This window comes from Haliotis rubra, unplaced genomic scaffold (genome assembly GCF_003918875.1).
Source record: "Haliotis rubra isolate DU_JTF1 unplaced genomic scaffold, ASM391887v1 Scf210, whole genome shotgun sequence".
Taxonomy (NCBI): Eukaryota; Metazoa; Mollusca; class Gastropoda; order Lepetellida; family Haliotidae; genus Haliotis; species Haliotis rubra.
This window is the reverse complement of record NW_025766115.1, coordinates 657,257-678,703: the sequence shown is the minus strand read 5'-3', so window position 1 is coordinate 678,703 and position 21,447 is coordinate 657,257. Positions and strand designations below refer to the sequence as shown.

Here is a 21,447-nt window from a genome sequence, read left to right as displayed (position 1 = left end):
TGGAGTGTAGGACTCTGTGGTCATATATACACTGCCGGTCATATATATATATACCGGTATATTTGTTGGTTTCACATTACTTTTCAACTCGCTGTGTGCATGGGCAGAGCGTGTGAAAATTATACACTGGCCAACTTCCAGTAATGCACTCTAAATAAAAGCTGTTATGAAAATTATTTACGTTGTGACAACTGTTCATAGCTGAGTACATACTTCCATTTGCCTCTGCTTGTCAATAATTGATGTCCCATTTTGGTTGCAATTCCATCAGAGATGTGGGGTTGTTTTAGTTACAAGAAGGGGATGTGCGGAAGGACGGTGGTGGTGAGATGTCTATATACAAGAGCTTGTTAGCTGTTAATATAAATTAAGCTATTTATATAACTAATTCCAGCAATTGTTTCATAATTCAATTGGGATCAGTTGCATTTGACATACAACTATATATTTGTTTTGATTTTGTTTTTTAGAGTGTGTTTACACTCAGTAAAGCATACAACCAAACCGGAAGTTGACCAGTGGATATTTTTACACGCTCTGCGCATGCACACAGCGAGTCGAAACTAATGTGAAACCAACGAATGGTCCCTGACACTGCATCAACATAATGGGAATAGTCTGAGTTCCTATGAACATACTACACTTTTCAGTCAATTAAATAAAAATTGCCATTCCTAAAAAAGGATTATTTATTCTGATTCAACTGTTATCTCTGCATCATAAATTATAAATATTCAAAGATTACCAGTAACCATGGAAACATAGTTCTGAATGTCCCCAACACAAACATCAATAAAACGAACACAAATAACACTATTAAAAAGATATATCCACATCATATACACTTCCATCATGCATACACATCAAAACAACAACATCACCGATCATCCATTCTTAACTTTCGTAACAAGTTCATGTCATCGCAACTTTCAGTAATTTCAATAACATTCCAATCATGTACCATCAACATGTCTACTTTTTCCATCAAACTTATTCCTTGCTGCATCATCCTAAGCAAGTTTTCAAGCTTCGGCAAGATTATTGTCCGGATCTTGAAAAATGTAAACCATGATAATGATGAAGGGTCCAGAAGCCATCCCTGTGGCACACCAACCCTGTAAGTTATAAATCTCACGGATTGCACTCGCTGAAAAACATTGAGCTAAACAACTCGGCCTCTTTTGGTTCAGGTAGATGCTGCTCGATGTTTGGCTAAACAAAAAACCATATTATGTGGACTGAACATCTTAATATGGCTCTCTCTTGAGACTCGGAGTTGGAATAACGTTTGTCATAGTTATGGAAGATCCATGGCTTCTCAGTTTCCATCTCCCTCTTGACCTTGACCCTGCTCCTGAGCCCCCACCCTTTGACCTTGACCCCATTCAAAGCCACCAGGGCGATCTTCAGGTAAAGGGTTGTAATTGGGATCTTCAGGGGCTGCATCGAATAGATATTTTCTGAAAACAGACAAGTTACACCAGATTTCAAAGAATGGAAGGTTTTTAGTGAGTGAGTTAAAATTTAAAGTCACATCGGCAGTATTTCAGCCATATCATGATGGAAGGCTTTCAGCTCTCAATGTTGAGTGAGTGAGTGAGTGAGGTGAGTGAGTGGGTGAGAACTTTTTTGGTTTGGGTTTAGAGCTGCTTTCAACAGTTTATCCATTAAAACAAATCAAACAACAAATAGTCAAATACGTTTGTTGAGTGAAAACATAAAAATAGTTTTTCAACTTACAAGATACTTGGTGTTTTAAGCAACTTAAATCCCCCTTGTTGCTGTGGAAACACATCCTCTAGGAAGTAGTAGACATGGCCTATAGCTATACCTGAAACATTCAAGACAAACATTACACATCTAACAAACATGGAACATAAAGATTCTTATCTTAAAAATGTCCCTATGGCCTTCAGTTCTTTAAAAAGTGTTTTTACAAGGCATTCAACAATATTGTCAGCAAATTACTAGAGAAAACATAAAGAGTGGCTTCACACAATGACTGGTTAAACAAATAGCATGAAAGACGAGGGTTCATAGCGAAAACCCCAAAGTTGAATTTCAAGACTTAGAGTGAACTGACTTAGGAGATCATAAGAGACCACAGGGAAGCAGTGACCCTACTTAAATTCAACAACTGATCAGTTCGAGTGATATCATAGATTTTCAATTTCTATGATTTTATGTTGGAATTCAAACTTGCACAATTCCTCCATTTTGTGTTCAAAGAGTGAGTGAGTGAGTTTAGTTTTACGCCGCACTTAGCAATATTCCAATAATCGAGTCTGGACCAGACAATCCAGTGATCAACAGCTTGAGCATTGATCTGCGCAATTGGGAACCGATGACATGTGTCAACCAAGTCAGCAAGCCTGACCACCCGATCCCGTTAGTCGCCTCTTACGACAAACATAGTCGCCTCTTACGACAAGCATTAAGAAGACCAATTCTAACCCGGGACTGTGTTCAACCCGGGTCTGTGTTCAAAGATGTGCAAAATCCCATGAAGAACAACATAAATATTAAAGTGCACTTATTACATTTGTATTAATGTACTTTTTAAAATATAAACGATTTGTACCCAAGTGGAGAATCAAACCTGGGTCTTCAGCAATGTGTGAAAGATGTAAGCACTTGACTAACCCATCATTCTACTCTCCAAAACAAGGCAATATGGAAGGGCCAAAAGCAAATATTTCACAATTTAAGACAGCCATGTTCATTGCATAAGAAACACCTCCTGGGTTACTTCAGGGGCGGTTGGGTAGCCTAGTGGTTAAAGCCTTCACTTGTCATGCCGAAAACCCGGGTTAGATTCCCCACATGGGTACAATGTGTGAAGCCCATTTCTGGTTTCCCCGCCGTGATTACTGGACTATTGGTAAAAGCAGCATAAAACTAAACTCAATCACTCACTAACATAACCTCAGGAATAACAGAATACAAAGTAAACTACTTAACAAGATTTCTTTTTAAATGACATTTAAAGTAAAATGTTAATACTGATTTTTGACTAAATGTACTTACCCATAAGATCAACAATTATTGAGTTGCCTAGCAACAAAGAGAAACCAAGAAGCACCCATGGTAAATATGGTGCTTGAAAGTTCATGAGACCAAAAAAGTTCATTCTTATGTAAGGGTTTCTTCGGCTCCACACATACACCAGCATTATTGTGAAAGCACTTCCCAGGAACACAAGATTTACAAACAATGCAATGATCTGAGATGAGGTCAAGGAAATATATTTTGGCAAAGTTTCAGCTCTCCTCTTGTTCTTATACTTTCAGAGAGGAGCAAAATGCATAACTCTAAAACACAGCAGTTACAGCTAGACCATTCTCTTCCCACAGAGGTTACTCCTGTCATATCTTCCTACGTAACCTCTGTTCTAATACGGCCCTTTCATGAGCGTTCAAGTCTCGTGATTGGAGGCAATCAGATTTAGTTGTGCAATCAGCGACGTTGTTTCAAAAGTGATCATTCGCAAGGCCTCGGTAATTTCCGTATGCTTCGAGAAAAACTTAACTTCTTCCCCTGCGCGATGCGCAAACGTTTCTTCTAGACAGAACTCAGTCATGTTATGGCAGATCAGTGGCGTCTCCATTGCCCTCGTTGACAACGGACAAGCTAGCCATTAAACGTCTTGTGTGTAACATCAACACAATGCCCCGGCAGATGGTGGATATTTGTGGCCCCACATTTGCTTGTGTTAGTCAAGTTGAATCTAAGTCGATGTAACACGTGTTCTGATTGGATAGGAAGAAGGGAGATAATTCGTGTTGCGATCTTTTGCCGCTAGGGGATTTTACGAGAACCGGGAAATATAGCCGTATTAGAATTAGGAAGATATGACAAGTAACCTCTGTGGGAAGAGAATGCAGCTAGACCAACAACAACGATAATACTTGAGTACAAGGTTGTACCTGTATATACAGTGGAAGCCCTCTAAACTCAGCACTCCAATTACGCATGCTGTCAATATCAGCACTAGAATTTGGTCCCGCAGTAGCTAGTTAATTCATGATCATTTACGCGCCCTCTAATCCAGCGTCAGTCTATTCCGTATTCAGCACATCAAAGACCACCCAGTTAACGCTCTCTAAACCGGCATCCGGTACCTCGACTCTCCTGTTGATTGGTTGAACGTGTATTAACAACACAATGGATTACCATCGGCATTAAGCTCATTGATATTGCCTCATGAAAGGAGTATGGTAAATTGGTGAGTGACACATGTCACTTGTATTATAAATTAATTGCTGTGTGAATGAAAACAGTAAATTTGACAAAATTAACACATTGGCGTGTGATTTTTGACTGCCCGCATGGATATGTGCTTGAAGATGTCTTTAACTGCGATGAGACTTGTTTGTTTTTCCTTGCTGTACCGGATGTTATCTTTATTGATGAATAAAGAATATGATGACTATCAACACATTCAGTCATATTTTACAGCACACGGAATATCATTCTCAGATTGAAAAAGGAAATGTTCTCTAAACCGGCACACCCTCTATACTGGCATTTTTTGGCGGTCCTCAACGAATTCTGGTATTGCACAGAAATGTTGTTATGGTACATGCAGAAATTGTTGAGTTTGGGGCAAAATGATCCTTTCAAAATGGCTGTCATGGCAGCCGTGTTCCAAATCGGATCACGGCTGGGGCGGTTCTTGAAAGATTCTGGTAAGAAGTCATAAATTCCTAAGACAGATGTATAACAGGCAACATGACATAAGTTCACTTGACTTTTTGTTACATTACTTCAAAATTTACAAAATCTTGAAAATATCTGATTGCCATTTGTCCCTAGCAACAAAATTACTGACAGATCCTTTCTTAAGCAGAAACTGCAAAACACCAAGAAAAAAACATAAAATAACTTATTATATACATGTAATGTTAAATGTCGCAAATGCTTAACATAAACTTGAAAGGATACAGTCATTAAAAGTCCTCCAAAGAGAAACATGAAGAAGAAGTCAGCCGTCCGGCCTCTGAACGATCCCTCTTCCAACATCCGACAATACCGATATGCAAATATCATGTTGAACAGGAAGTTGAACCCAATCGGACCAAAGTATAAGAAGTTGGTGATCAGGCGCCATAACTACAAGAGACAAAGTTACCATGGTTACAAAAGCCTGATAAACAACAAGCTAATTATTTAAAAACATGCTGACATTGCAGATTACCACTTACTGACTGCCTCTTGGATTTCCGAATGAAGCACAGAAACATGTCTACAAGTGTTATTCATTAAATAAAACCAACAACAGTAGTCAGATGGTGACAAGTACTTACCTGATAACTCCTAAATATAAGGTCTGGATTGAAGTATATCTGGAATGGTGTGATGATATCAAGTTGCTGAAAAGAAAAGAGAGAAACTGACAAGCCCTTGAAGAAATATCTACAAAAAAATTGTTTGGGGTATTTATTTTCTTTCAAATGTCAGAGCTCCAGATAAGATTTAGCTCATGTGGGTACTGTACCCAATGTATTTTTTTGGAGTGGGTATGAATGTTGAGTGGGTATTTCAATTTCCGTTACCCACTGCTTTCAAATATTTGCATATTTCAGTCATTTTACTCACCTAAGTATTATGTCACGGAGTAAGTTTACTAAGCAGGTATGTTCTGCCTTATCTCATACCCAATCAAAACCAATTTAAATATAATGGAAATGATTTCATAAAAAATCACTCATCCTATACTAACAGTACAACTTGATAGCAATCGATGTCTTTTTCATTACGCAAGCGATTTTTATAAATATATTCTGTACGCATTTGTTTGAAACTTTTTGCTTTTGTAACATTTTAAATGCATAATTGGTACACAACAATTATTTTTCAATGCGTAATTGGAAATTTTCTATGCATATTTTACCTGGATACACAGCTTATCTGGGCCTCTGTAATGTGTTACATGTTATAGCATGTATATATCACATTCTTTATCTTGTAAAGATTGTAAGGGCATATCCTAATCCTATAATGAACATATATATTGTGTTGATTGTAGTTCAGGTAGCAGTATGTACACCAACTATAGACATGATAGAGTAGCAGCCAGTAAGTCTACTTTTTCAGTTCTTTACAATCAATAAGCTTTAATAACTTAGATCGTGTACAATTCCATCAGATAGTGACTGCTTGTCAACAGCATGTATATTGATGTACATGTTTATAACAGGTTAGCATGACAATGTACTGCAACTTAATTATTCATGGCCTTCTTAGAACTTAGCTCATAAAAAATAATTTTGCAAGTCAGGCAGCCAGTCAGTATAGAAAAACAGTTGTTGGTTTTTTTAAGATTGGGATAACTACCATAGAGGGAAATATGATAATTGCTAACAATTTTTTCAGGGTAATTTTAGATAAAGAACAAATGAAATAGGGTTGTCAGTGACTGCCTTTCACAGCAAACCAGTGGTCTGTCCTGAATAGTAAAGGAAAGTTCTGTTTACAGAACATGACATTTGTTTTGACTCTGCCAGGTTATAACATGGCCATAACAGTAACAGCAGCAGTAAAATGTCTAAATTATCTGGTTTAATTCAGGAAAAGAATTTGCTCAGGTCTACAAGTACAAACACAAATATGGCAATTGATCCCGCTAGAACTGTCTCTAAATTGCTTCATAATTTATAACCCCTGAAGGTCCGGGTTAGAATATTGATCTTCAGGAGCCCATGATTGCCGTAACAGGCGACTAACGTGATCAGGTGGTCAGGTTCGCTGACTTGGTTGATACCAGATTGATGCTCATGCTGTTGATCACTGGATTGTCTGATCCAGACTCAATTATTTACAGACAGCCGCCATATAGCTGGAATATTGCTGAGTGTGGCGTAAAACAAAACCCACTCACTCAATCATAATGTACATTTGTATTGCTGCTTATACTATATTCACTTGTTAAATGTCTCATCTATACTCATGTTTAAAACTAATGTCCGATAACTCTGGCTGTCATGATCATTTTGATATTGAAAAGAATCATCATCATAATTGTCAGGTCTGTCTCAACTGCTGATAGACAAGTCTGAAAACCATGCAGAGCTCCAGGTAAGATTTAGCTCATGTGGGTACTGTACCCAATGTATTTTTTTTTGGAGTGGGTATTATGAATGTTGAGTGGGTATTTCATTTTCCGTTACCCACTGCTTTCAGAATATGTGCATATTTCAGTCATTTTACTCACCTAAGTATTATGTCATTGAGTAAGTTTACTAAGCAGGTATGTTCTGCCTTATGTCATACCTAATCAAAACCAACTTAAATATAATGGAAATGATTTCATAAAAAAATCACTCATCCTGTACTGACAGTACAACACTTGTCCTATACTAACAGTACAACTTGATAGCAATCGATGTCTTTTTCATTACGTAAGCGATTTTTATAAACATATTCTGTACGCATTTGTTTTAAACTTTTTGCGTATCTAACATTCTAAATGCGTAATTGGTACGCAACAATTATTTTTCAGTGCATAATTGGAAATTTTCTATGCGTATTTTACCCGGATACACAGCTTATCTGGGCCTCTGACCATGTATGTAAACACTGAACCTTTCATATTTCTACATGTATCATACACAGACACCCATCTCAACATTATCAAAAAGTAAATGATTGCGTGTGTGACTGAACATAGTGAATAATACATCAACAACTGACTTGTTCATTACCCTATATTCTATAACATATTCGCCTCATAGTGTGTTCGTTGCTTCTCTAATATGTCCACGACATCCAAAACCGAATTTACAGAATTCTGGATTGTTTATCAGCTGACACAGGTTTTGATTTGTTTCGTCACAATGACAACAGTCATCGTCATATATCGCGTTACGTCCTAACTTTGGACATATGTATTGAATCATGGACTTTCATTCTCGGATCTAACCAGTAGGTAGGGGTAGTTAGTAATACACCACGGAAGCGTCAGTGAATCTCTTGCCGTCTTGGCATATAAGTCGGTCCGCTTTGAGTTCATTCACTCAGATCTACACGCTACCAGCTTTAGGTGTCAAAGTTACAAATACTACTTGCGGCAACGTTAAAGCACTTACCACGGCAATAGTTGTTAGAACACATGCAGTTGTATACGCCCTTGTTATTGGGGGCATCTGCATATACTCCTGCTGAAACGTTTGGGCCGCCATACTTGTTGATTTCAGCCACGTGTTATACGCATGCGTGTGTTACCGGAAAGCGTCCTCGTCAAATTCACATCGATAAATGTTTTCAAGTAAAGTGTGACTTCTTATTGCATGGATTCTCATCGACAGATGATTCTTTTAACCTCTTATAATGTGACTATGTCTTTAGTTTTTTATAGTTATATTCTTTTTAAAAACTTATGAAATATATTAAATAAATGTATGGTTAAATTGATCGATTAGAATTATTATTTGAACAAATCGACAACATCCGCAGGTGCGCGAACGCAGCCGGAAATATATTGAGACAACAAAACAGGGAGAGCACGACCGAGGCGTGTAATCGGGATATTTTGAAATCAAATGTCCAGCTACACTTCATCGCCGAGACCAGATAACGACGACGACCTCGACAACGACGATATCTACAGCACAGACGAGGACGGCAACGATTCTGATGAAGGTTGATAAAATGAAACTTAGGAGCATGCACTGTCAATAAAAGTAATCTGTATTCGAGTGTAGAAAATATACCATTATGGCTATATACCGCGTGCAGGCGTAGTTTGAAAGCCGCACTTTACAAGTGACACTTGTCTCAGATCTATTATCAGAGCCTCTGAATATATGGTTTCTAGATTCCCTTTCGGCTTAATTTTGTTTGCATAGAATTCGTGTCTTAGAATTAGTAACCTACATGTCATATGCTCAAAAACAAATAAATAATTTTGACAAGCAAACTTTGATGCCAGGCATCAACATACTCTCATTTAAACGGTAAATAGATGTTCAATGAAACGGGGTTTTTTCAAAATGTATTCTTAAAACTCTTTAAAACAACATGTACAATGCTTGTTTCGAATCATTACTAGTCCTCGTTTTACACACACAACCTGTATTTGACAACTTGTTGAGTTTGATGAACAATGTATTCTGACAGTAAATGAACATAGTAACCTGTTCAGACCACTTGGTTGTTGCAATAATTCTTGCAACAAACTGCATCTCACTGACTTGTCATTGTATTTGTTACCCACTATTTCGCCTATTAGTAGATTCATCGCGGTGTCCTTTCTGATGACCTATTAAGTCACCTACAGAATGATGTCTTATGCTTACCTCTCTGATTGCAGACACTGAAGATGCAAGTGAAACCGAGGACAAGCAACAGAACAATCTGCCTCGCACAGAGATAAGGGAGCAGTAAGTCCTACATGCATTCTCTGTGTGACTGTTCATGGAAAACATTGTGCTCTTGTGCAATATGAAAAACATTGTAATCGAGGCAGTTGCATAAAGGCACAGGGAAATAATGTTTTCACAATGTATTTCAATCTTTTAACACAAGGTTCCATTGCATCATTGTTACGTCCGTGGTTGAGCACACAATGATGTTGCATGGACGAGGCAAAACTCATTATCCCATGTAACTCCCAAGATTTCCCAGAATAACAGAAAAACATTGCATGGATATACTGAGACAACATGAACTTGTATAGCATCTTAAACTATTCCCAGTTAACAAGCAAAAAACATCCAAAATAACATTGACAATTGGGTATAAGGAATCTGAACGTTGTCAATCGCCATTTAAAAATACTGATTTTCAACAAATCTTTGTCATAATTTTTCCATGTGTCGATATAAAATGACCATAGTCATCTAACTCCTTATCATGATGATGGCCATGTAGTTTCAACTGTAGTAATATTCTCATGATGGTCAAAATCCCCAGTAGCTCATGGTGAATAATATCGTTTTGTGTTCCAGGATGTACCAGGATAAATTGGCTCACTTGAAAAAGCAGCTGCAGCATCTAAAGGAGGGCACACTCCCTGAATATATCAAGCGGAACAGGAGGATCGAACAGCAGTATCGTGAGAGACTGCGTCTGAACGAGATCTGGAGAGATATTGAGGTAGTATATTCTACAAATGTTTTCTGAGCTTACCCAGTACCAGAGGATGTGTTTTAAAGATTACTTTGTGCAAGTGACCCCAATCGCACAGTTCTTGAACTTGCAGTGCAAGAGTTATGTCCCTTAGCTGTCAGGATCCGCTGGTCATGGGTTTGAATCCAAGGGTCCCAGACTTTGGATGAGTACTATAGTACAATACAGGTTATTTGGTTCATTCTATCTAATCTGACATTGTTCTAAAAGGCATGTTAATGGTTGATGTGAAATGTAAATGTTATACTGTTATGTACATCACAAGCTTGACATTAATGTCAGATTTACTATTCTTATAAGCAGAATCATTGAATTAACTATTGTTAAAGACCACATAATAAGTTATTACTAAGGGGGACTTTCATCCATACTCACATAACTACAGGAGACTGTGCCTCACTGTTTCATGGTCGCCATGTCACCAGCGTAATAGCCATTCTCTTTTAACAGTCCTGCCAAACATTCATATCAAACAATTCAGCAAATCTTAAGACCTTTTGAACTGCGATTTTTTAGATATTGAAAATTGAATTTACTCATGCTGACGTGTTTGATAATTTCATGTATCTTGGCCAAATGTTTTACTATTTAATTGAGGACTAATGCTTCAATCATGTCAGTGTATCATAGAGTTTACTGGAATAGCAGCTCTGCCATGAATGTTGTATCTTTTGTTTCAGCTGGAGATAGTTGAGCGAGAACACAAGAAAGAGAAGAAAGCATCAGCCAAAGAGTTTGAGGTGAGGGAAGGGAGACAACCCAGTTGCATGACACACATGGCCTAATGGTTTACAAAACCAAATATTTTCCCATTGACTTCTATAGTTACGTTATATCTTCAAAATAATACCTAAGCCCTCAGTAGCTATTATGTGTGCTTAGTCTGGCGTCAAAGCAACAATAAAAGCAAATAATGAAACCTACTGATTTTGGTGAGGAGTGAGTGAGTGAGTTTAGTTTTACGCCGGACTCAGCAATATTCCAGCTATATGGCGGCGGTCTGTAAATAATCGAGTCTGGACCAGACAATCCAGTGATCAACAGCATGAGCATCGATCTACGCAATTGGGAACCAATGACATGTGTCAACCAAGTCAGCGAAACTGACCACCCGATCCCGTTAGTCGCCTCTTACGACAAGATAGTCGCCTTTTTATGGCAAGCACATGGGTTGCTGAAGACCTATTCTACCCCGGATCTTCACGGGTCTGATTTTGGTTATATGCTGGGTACTTGAATGATATTATATGTGTTTCTCCTCAGGAGAAGAAGATTGAGCTGAAGGAAAGTCTAATCATGGATTTGGAGGAGAAGAAAAGAAACGTGGAGTGTGAGAGAGGGACGATGGACATGAACACCAGCAGTGGTAAGGGTTCTTGTCTCCTTGTCATCGAGTAGTAGGGCTTGATTTAGCTGTATATAAAATGCAGTTTATGTTTTCTGTAATTCACCTCAGTAATTGTCTTCTCTCCCTCAAATCCATCTCTTCATACATCCCTCCCACCCATCCATCCACCATCCATCCATCTATCCAGATTCTATCCATCCCACCTATCATCCATCCATCCTCCACCCACCATCCATCCACCCATCCATCCATCCATCCACCCACAATCCCTCCCATCCATCCTTTCCACCATCCATCCATCCATCTCCACTAACCATCCATCCATCCATCCACCATCCATCCATCCATCCATCCATCCATCCATCCATCCATCCATCCATCCCTCCACCCATCCATCCCTATCCATCCACCCATCCATCCCTTATCCCATCCATCCATCCCTCCATCCATCCATCCATCCCACCATCCATCTACCCATTCATCCTCCTATCCATCCATCCATCCATCCTCCCATCCATCCATCCATCCTACCATCCATCCATCCATCCATCCATCCCATCCATCCATCCATCCATCCATCCATCCCTCCCACTCCACCCATCCATGCCACCATCCATCCCATCCATTCATCCACACATCCCATCCTCCCTCCCATCCATCCATCCACCCATCCCTCCCTCCATCCCTCCCTCCTTCCTTCCGGCCCACCCACCATCCATCCATCTCCCTCCCACCCACCATCCATCCATGCCCCTACCCATCCCATCCATCCATCCATCCACCCATCCATCCATCCATCCCTCCTTCCCATCCCCCCACCCATCCCATCCATCCATGCTCCCACCCATCCCATTCATCCATGCCCCAACCCATCCCATCCATCCATGCCCCACCCCCATCCATCCATCCATCCATCCACCTATCAATCCCATCCATCCATCCATCCATCCATCCATCCATCCCACTCATCTCCATCCTATCCATCCATCCATCCACCCATCCATCCTATCCTATCCATCCACTCATCCATCCCTCCATCCACTCATCCACCCATCCCTCTCCACCCACCCATCTACCTATCCATCCACTCATCCATCCCCTCTCATCCATCATCCCTCCATCCACATCCATCTACCCATCCATCCACTCCATCCATCCACCCACCCATCTACCTATCCATCCACTCATCCATCCATCCATCCATCCACCCATCCATCCATCCATCCATCCATCCACCCATCCATCCACCATCCATCCATCCATCCATCCATCCATCCACCCATCTACCTATCCATCCACTCATCCATCCATCCCTCCATCCACATCCATCTACCTATCCATCCCTCATCCATCCATCCATCCATCCACCTCACCCATCCATCCATCCATCCACTCATCCATCCCCTCCACCCACCCATCTACCTATCCACTCCATCCATCCATCCATCCCTCCACCCACCCATCTACCATCCATCCATCATCCATCCTTCCATCCATCCCACCCATCCACCCATCCATCCACTCCATCCATCCCCCTCCACCCATCCATCTATCCTATTCATCCATCCATCCATCCATCCATCCATCCACCTTCCATCCATCCCTCCATCCATCCATCCCTCCACCCATCCATCACATCCATCCATCCCTTACATCCACCCATCCATCCACCCCTCTACCATCCATCCACTCCATCCATCCATCCTTCCTTCCACCCATCTACCTATCCATCCACTCATCCATCCCTCCACCCACCCATCTACCTATCCATCCACTCATCCATCCATCCATCCATCTATCCATCCATCCTATACCCAAGTACCTACCTACCCACAATTGTTATCTATGCAGTAGCCTAGTGGTTAAAGCATTTTCTTCTCATGCCAAAGGACATGTTCAAGTCTTGCCATGAACTGATGCTTGAAACTTATTCCATGTGTCTTCCATTGTAATATTGCTTGAATATTGCTGAAAGCGGCACAAAAACAATACTCACTGACTGATGTGGAATATCTCGCAGGAATGACAGACTTCATGGAAGTGAAGCCAATCATGACAAGGAAACTGCGACGACGGCCAAATGACCCGGTACCGCTGCCAGAGAAGCGGAGGAAACCGTCTCCTGATATCCTTTGTTATTTGTATCCATACCATATAAACTGATAATATTCCAACAATCATAAAGGGGCGGTGAGGTAGTCCAGTGGTTAAAGTTCGTCACACCAAAGGGCCGGGTTCAATTCCCCACATAGGTACAATGTGTGAAGTCCATTTCTGGTGTCCCCGCCACCAGTGATATTGCTGGAATATTGATAAAAGCAGTATAAAACCCATCTCACTCTTAAGTTCAGATTTTTCCCAAATAATGTAGTGCAGATTAGACATGCCTTCAATGAGTTTTAATCCTTTTTCCCAAAAGCAAAACAATTAATGCATGTAACACACAGATATACTGTGTCAACAAACCTGAGTTGAAGTACGCAAGCTAATAATTGTTATACTGATGGGCTATGAGAATGGATCATTGGATGTCACTGGCTTGATTTATAATTTATGGTCAGTTTTATCCAATATTGTTTACATTAATTTCAGCAAAACTGAGTTGGTCAGCGGGTCACACAAACTCAGCCATGATCAGATTCCCACTATTGTTGCCTTTGCCTTTGGACATGTCAACAATTTCTTGCCTTGAATTGTATTGTCATATACTTATATCCATGTAACTGTATGTATTTGTAGCAGTTTTAAATATTGACTCCATCTGGTAGATCATGCATGCTTTATGTAAGAGACTCGGTGCCTGAACGTACTAGCCCTCAGAGGCGTTGGGGTAGCCTAGTGCTTAAAGCGTTCGCTCATCACACCGAAAACCTGAGTTCAATTCCCAGCATGGTTAGAATGTGTGAAGCCCTTTTCTGGTGCCCCCCTCCATGATATTGCTACAATATTGATAAAAGCGGCGTAAAACCATACTCGCTCATTACTAGACATCGTAACAGCAAATGAAATCATTGTAAATAATGAAAAACTCATCATGGTCAATATTCCTTTGATCTCTAATGCAATGTCTTATAAAAACAAACCGAAAGATACTGGATGTTCACTGAATGGCCGGTAGAGGTGTGACGATACAGAAATTTCACGATACGATACGTATCGTGATATCTTGGGAACGATATGATTCGATTCGATGCATATCACGATATGCTATCTTTAGTTATTTTCTTTCAAAAAGTATATTTTGATAGCAAATAACAGTGTAAATTTTGACATAACTGTCAATTTCTGGTGAACATTAACAATTTTAAGGTCAACGATACATATCACAATACAAAAAATAGTATCGATATATTTATCGTCAGATAAAGTATCACGATTATCGATACTACGATATATCGTCACAGCTCTAATGGCCAGTATGGAAGTAAGATGGGCACACAAGAATGTGACCGAACGCTGATGACCAGTGGAAACACTGATCGACAATGCAGATCTTCCTTAACTGATTTCACCTCAGCTTAATTTCTTCTTGGATGAACAAGAGATCCAGGATGACCTCCGTATCATCAACAAAGTCAGCGGTAAACCAATCAACAAGAAGCCAGCGCCTGTCCCCACGCCTATAGAAGGAGTGTCAGATGTGAAGATAGATGATGGCAAGCTCTACTATGACAAGAGATGGTAGGTTATGACTGTCAAACATCTCTCAAAATGATGTAATGCACCCAATATATTGAGACAGTTAAAATTTGATCATGTTAGTACCCGTGAAGATCCAGGTTATAGTTGGTCTTCAGTAACCCATGCTTGTCGTAAGAGGCAACTAATGGGAACGGGTGGTCAGGCTCGCTGACTTGGTTGACACATGTCATCATATCCCAATTGCTTTGATCGATGCTCATGCTGTTGATCTCTGGATTGTCTGGTCCAGACTGGATTATTTACAGACTGCCGCCATATAGCTGGAATATTGCTGAGTGCGGCGTTAAACGAAAAAACAAACAGTGAGTAATGAGTGAATGCGATTGTGATCCAGGATGAGTTGCCTCCCTTTGTGCTACATCATGTTGTTTATCTGCAGTGAATATCCTTAGGTATTGTCAACATTGTTCTGTTCCAGGTTCCACAGAAACCAGCCAGTGTTTGTGGAGTCTAAGGAAGGAGGCAAGGTGTGTGGGGTCATCACAGGCGTCGGCTCGCAGGAGGTCAGTACAGGAAATACAATCTTCATTCTCAACCCAGCTTTCAAAGTTAAAAAAATGAAGTATCACCTAGTGGTGTGGTACCATAACTTGTTTGATTGTCCGACATCGTACCCTGACTGCATAGGTGGTTGCTCTGAATATCAGTCAGTTGTTTGACTAATGCAGCATTGTCTGACTTATTACAAGCTGTAGCTATCTAGCAAGAATATTGCTGATTAGAATGAAACAAATTTGAGTCAGGGTGTCCCAGTTTTAGGTGCTGGGATGACCCCTGGAGAGTTGTCTCCCTTTGTTGCAACCAACCCTCTTTGTGGATTCACATCAAAGATCAGTCTCATTAAAATCTGGTCATAGTGCTTCACAGAGCTGTGATAGCATCCCTGGTTCCCCAACAGCCTTTGCTGATTGCATGTCTTTGTATCAAGTACCGTGAAGGTCCGGGTTAGAATGAACCTTCAGTAACCCATGCTTGTCATAAGAGGCGAAAAACGGGATCGGGTGGTCAGGCTCGCTGACTTGGTTGACACATGTCATCGGTTCCCAATTGCGCAGATCGATGCTCATGCTGTTGATCACTGGATTGTCTGGTCGAGACTCGATTATTTACAGACCGCCACCATATAGCTGGAATATTGCTGAGTGCGGCGTAAAACTAAACTCACTCACTCACTCCTTGTATCAAGACTGGATGGATTATTGTTCACAATGTCGATCAATGGATCGTCCTGCCCAGATCTGATTATTTGCAGCTGATAATATTAGCTGGAATATTGCAGAGGGTACACGTAAGAGGCTGTTAATGACGATGCATGGTTGCAAGTTTGTAGCATCATTTTCCTCCGATTCCAGGCAAACATTTGTGTTTACATCTCTGCTGTTTTCAGATCTGGGTGAGGAAGACGTCCGACAACACCAAGCTCCGCATCTACGTCTCCCAGCTTCAGAAAGGCAAATACATCCTCCGTCGTCGTTCCACATGACTTGTGTGAGACGTCATCACACACTGTCATACACATGACATCATGCTCATCCCCATTTTACATCATGTTGTCATGGCAACACTCCGAATAAGCCGCTAAAATATTTATGCTCTACAGTCTTCATGACTGTAATTATTCTGCCTCTACAAACCATTATTTATTTTAAATTTTAAATTTTTGTATTCGATACTATTCTGAATGATATGATTAATAATTACTCTTTTGATTGTCCAAAGTGTGTGCTAAGTGTATAGTGAGCTTGATTTCTTGTATATTACCATAAATGGGCATAAATGCATGTAATTAAAATCAGTGTCTTCATCCCTGAATCTTTCAATATACATTATTGAAAATTCATATAAACATGTTCCAGAGAACAAAATTGTCAATCCTACTAAAAACAATTGTGTGATCATTAATCAAGTTAATATTGTTTGTATTTTGTGAATAATTATAATGTAAATTCCAAGTACAATCCTGTGTTGTATAGCTCTTCTTTTGCTCTGTTGAATTCAGGTTGTTATACTCTCCCCCAAACTGGTTAGTCCTCCAACAGAGGCAGCTCCACCACCCAGCCCAACAGTTTTCCTGGTTTCTGTGACCTAGTTACATTTGTTAGCCAATCAGAATGCAGCACACACTCCCATTCATTTTACAATGTTGCCTATTAGCAGTGTTTAAAACTCCAAAAATTCCAAGCCAGACCAGTCCGGATACAAACTTACCTGTCCGGTTTTCAACAATAGTAAAAACAATTAGGTTTCTGAATACTTTCCTGTTTGTAGGTATCGCAATGAACTACATAGCACTAACAGGCAATGCACCGAGTTTAGGTAAACTGAAAGTACATGTGTTGTGATTGGTTATCATAGCATGAACTGTCCAATCGTAAGTAGTTTAACATAATTATCATAATACCTTAATAAATACCTCAACTGATGACAAGAGAACCTGTCTGATCTTATGAAATATATACTGTTAGGGGTAATTATATCTACCAGACCACCGGACAGGCTACTTTGAAATCTGACAGTCTGAGATGAAAATAGACCGTTCGGGACGGTCGGGCAGGCGGAAATTTTAAACGCTGCCATCAGGTTCATCTTATGCAGCAGTTTCATTAACTGAACAATGAACATTGAACTCTAAGCAACTTAACATCAAAACTATTGATTTTTTTATTTGACGGTCCTCGCTATTTTCCATGGAAATGGAAAGAAACGAAATCACTTTCCCAGTGAAGTGAATAACTATTACTGATAGAAATAGTTCGTTCTGGACTAGATCCAGGATCAGTCTCCTCCTAAACCAGTTCACACTGATGTCCAGCATAAGGTGAGAAGTATTCAAATATACTTAGTCTTATATTATATTTCATCATACCTAGTTTATAAGTAGGTAAGTTTATAAAATTAAGTGTAATTTTAAATCAGCTGTGGATGTTGGCTGGTAATTTTATGACCTGTTGACAAGTTTTGCCAGTCTCTGAGTTGTTTTTGGATATTTGTCTGGTTTAAGTTGTTATACAGAGTTATGTCCCTTTGGTGTGTCATGATGTTCTGATCATAGATTCAAATCCATGTTCATCTCCTTAGTTCATCATCATCTACCTGGTTCGAGGTGTGTGTATTCACTGGAGTGTTTGAAGACATGTACACCGTCAACCCATGTTAAGGGGAGCCTGCTCCGTGCTCTGAGGCTCACTTCAGGCTTAGTCTAACCGTTCATAATTTATGGCTAGGGGGAGTGATGATGATTTTTATGGAGAAGCATGTACAATGTGAATGACCTCCCCTGAAATTTATGTACAAAATAAGTGGAACCCCACCCCTGCATGTCATGTACAAAATCAATGCTGTTTTAGATGACTTCATCTTTGAAATAATATTTTCAAACTCTTTGAAATAATATTTTCTCCAAAACTGAAAGAATATTTTCACTAAATACAACATTTTAAGTTAGTTTCTGCTACTTTTGAAACCTTTGGAGTATACTTGTCCAAAATAAGAATCTTGTTGCCTATGAACGTATCATGACAGGTTTCACACATGTGTAATGCAGATGCTTTGGAGATAGTTACTGTTTGTTCGACAAAAAGGTGTCATAGTTTTTTGACTATTCATTTAATCATCAATTTTGTCATCCTCTTGACTGCTAGTCATTATGCATTTACTTGTAACCTTTTTAAGGAATGGTGAATGCTTCAGATAACATGGTCAAATTGAGTCCATACATGTCCACCAATCTAACATGGCACACCCTGATTAGGAACCATGGTCTACAGGGTAATGTGACCCACCCTGTTTGAGATTCTTGGTCTACAGGGTAACATGATCCACCCTAATTAAGATCCTTGGTCTACATGGTAATGTGGTCCACCCTGATAAGGAACATTGGTCTACATGGTAATGTGGTCCACCCTGATATAGAGGAACCTTGGTCTACAGGGTAATGTGACCCACCCTGATAAAGAACCTTGGTCTACATGGTAATGTGACCCACCCTGATTAAGATCCTTGGTCTACATGGTAATGTGACCCACCCTGATTAAGATCCTTGGTCTACAGGGTAATGTGACCCACCCTGATTAAGATCCTTGGTCTACATGGTAATGTGACCCACCCTGATTAAGATCCTTGGTCTACAGGGTAATGTGACCCACCCTGATAAGGAACCTTGGTCTACAGGGTAATGTGACCCACCCTGATTAAGATCCTTGGTCTACATGGTAATGTGACCCACCCTGATAAGGAACCTTGATCTACAGGGTAATGCGACCCACCCTGATTAAGAACCTTGGTCTACAGGGTAATGCGACCCACCCTGATTAAGAACCTTGGTCTACAGGGTAACGACCCACCCTGATTAAGAACCTTGGTCTACAGGTAATGCTAACCCCACCCTGATTAAGAACCTTGGTCTACAGGGTAATGTGACCCACCCTGATTAAGATCCTTGGTCTACAGGGTAATGCGACCCACCCTGATTAAGAACCTTGGTCTACATGGTAATGCGACCCACCCTGATTAAGAACCTTGGTCTACATGGTAATGTGACCCACCCTGATAAGGAACCTTGGTCTACAGGGTAACATGATCCACCCTAATTAAGATCCTTGGTCTACATGGTAATGTGACCCACCCTGATAAGGAACCTTGGTCTACAGGGTAATGTGACCCACCCTGATTAAGATCCTTGGTCTACATGGTAATGTGACCCACCCTGATTAAGATCCTTGGTCTACATGGTAATGTGACCCACCCTGATGAAGATCCTTGGTCTACAGGGTAATGTGACCCACCGTGATAAGGAACCTTGGTCTACAGGGTAATGTGACCCACCCTAAATAAGGTCCTTGGTCTACAGGGTAATGTGACCCACCCTGATAAGGGTCCTTGGTCTACAGGGTAATGTGACCCACCCTGATTAAGATCCTTGGTCTACATGGTAATGTGACCCACCCTGATAAGGAACCTTGGTATACATGGTAATGTGACCCACCCTGATTAAGATCCTTGGTCTACATGGTAATGTGACCCACCCTGATTAAGATCCTTGGTCTACAGGGTAATGTGACCCACCCTGATAAGGAACCTTGGTCTACATGGTAATGTGACCCACCCTGATAAGGAACCTTGGTCTACATGGTAATGTGACCCTCCCTGATTAAGATCCTTGGTCTACATGGTAATGTGACCCACCCTGATAAGGAACCTTGGTCTACATGGTAATGTGACCTACCCTGATTAAGATCCTTGGTCTACAGGGTAATGTGACCCACCCTGATTAAGATCCTTGGTCTACATGGTAATGTGACCCACCCTGATTAAGATCCTTGGTCTACAGGGTAATGTGACCCACCCTAATTAAGATCCTTGGTCTACAGGGTAATGTGACCAGCCCTGATAAGGAACCTTGGTCTACAGGGTAATGTGACCCACCCTGATTAAGATCCTTGGTCTACAGGGTAATGTGACCCACCCTGATTAAGATCCTTGGTCTACAGGGTAATGTGACCCACCCTGATAAGGATCCTTGGTCTACATGGTAATGTGACCCACCCTGATTAAGATCCTTGGTCTACAGGGTAATGTGACCCACCCTGATAAGGAACCTTGGTCTACAGGGTAATGTGACCCACCCTGATTAAGATCCTTGGTCTACATGGTAATGTGACCCACCCTGATAAGGAACCTTGGTCTACATGGTAATGTGACCCACCCTGATTAAGATCCTTGGTCTACAGGGTAATGTGACCCATCCTGATTAAGATCCTTGGTCTACATGGTAATGTGACCCACCCTGATTAAGAACCTTGGTCTACAGGGTAATGCGACCCACCCTGATTAAGAACCTTGGTCTACAGGGTAATGCGACCCACCCTGATTAAAACCATCTTGTTTTATCAACAGGTTAAAACATCTACAACCTATGTAGCCTTGAACCTCCCTCCACACTAACTTCACAGAGTGTTGACAATAGCATGTACCTTGTAGTGTTATAATAGGATTTATACTGATCCTGTTTTTCAATTAGATCATGTATTGATGTTGTCTTGAAATAGCATGAACAGTTTACATCAAAGACCTCGTCCTTTATAATATCAAAATGACTACATTTTACCCACATTTTATCCTCATAAATATTGTACTGAGATATTGGCTTTCAGCCCAGGTACTTAGTGCAACTAGTCCTTGTCCTCTACCATGTATACCCAGTCTGACGTTTAGCAGTTTAGCATGCCCTTTCATTCCAGAGTGTTGCATTTGAGTCAGCCAACTGCACA

At 40.5% G+C, this 21,447-nt stretch overlaps 2 protein-coding genes and 1 long non-coding RNA gene across 3 annotated transcripts; 1 reads left to right on the top strand and 2 right to left on the bottom strand.

Moving 5' to 3' along the window:
• Positions 1-1,043: 1,043 nt before the first annotated feature.
• Positions 1,044-8,194, bottom strand: LOC124276618 (derlin-2-like). Its single transcript, XM_046712268.1, has 6 exons — positions 8,088-8,194; positions 5,307-5,372; positions 4,945-5,112; positions 3,028-3,223; positions 1,741-1,831; positions 1,044-1,460 (listed from the first exon to the last, which is right to left on the bottom strand). Exons 1-6 carry the CDS (start codon positions 8,178-8,180, stop codon positions 1,319-1,321), a joined length of 756 nt encoding a protein of 251 aa, XP_046568224.1. The 5' UTR covers positions 8,181-8,194; the 3' UTR covers positions 1,044-1,318.
• Positions 8,195-8,454: 260 nt separating this feature from the next.
• On the top strand, positions 8,455-17,385 carry LOC124276617 (sin3 histone deacetylase corepressor complex component SDS3-like). The gene is made up of 9 exons (XM_046712266.1): positions 8,455-8,640; positions 9,311-9,380; positions 9,948-10,095; positions 10,809-10,868; positions 11,392-11,494; positions 13,497-13,601; positions 14,989-15,157; positions 15,597-15,681; positions 16,566-17,385. The coding sequence occupies exons 1-9, from the start codon at positions 8,541-8,543 to the stop codon at positions 16,659-16,661; spliced, it is 936 nt and encodes a 311-aa protein (XP_046568222.1). The 5' UTR covers positions 8,455-8,540; the 3' UTR covers positions 16,662-17,385.
• A 1,380-nt stretch (positions 17,386-18,765) lies between these two features.
• LOC124276616 lies at positions 18,766-19,779 on the bottom strand. Its single transcript, XR_006898587.1, has 3 exons — positions 19,736-19,779; positions 19,576-19,655; positions 18,766-19,013 (listed from the first exon to the last, which is right to left on the bottom strand). It is a non-coding gene; the product is annotated as an uncharacterized LOC124276616 (long non-coding RNA).
• Between the last annotated feature and the right edge of the window lie 1,668 nt (positions 19,780-21,447).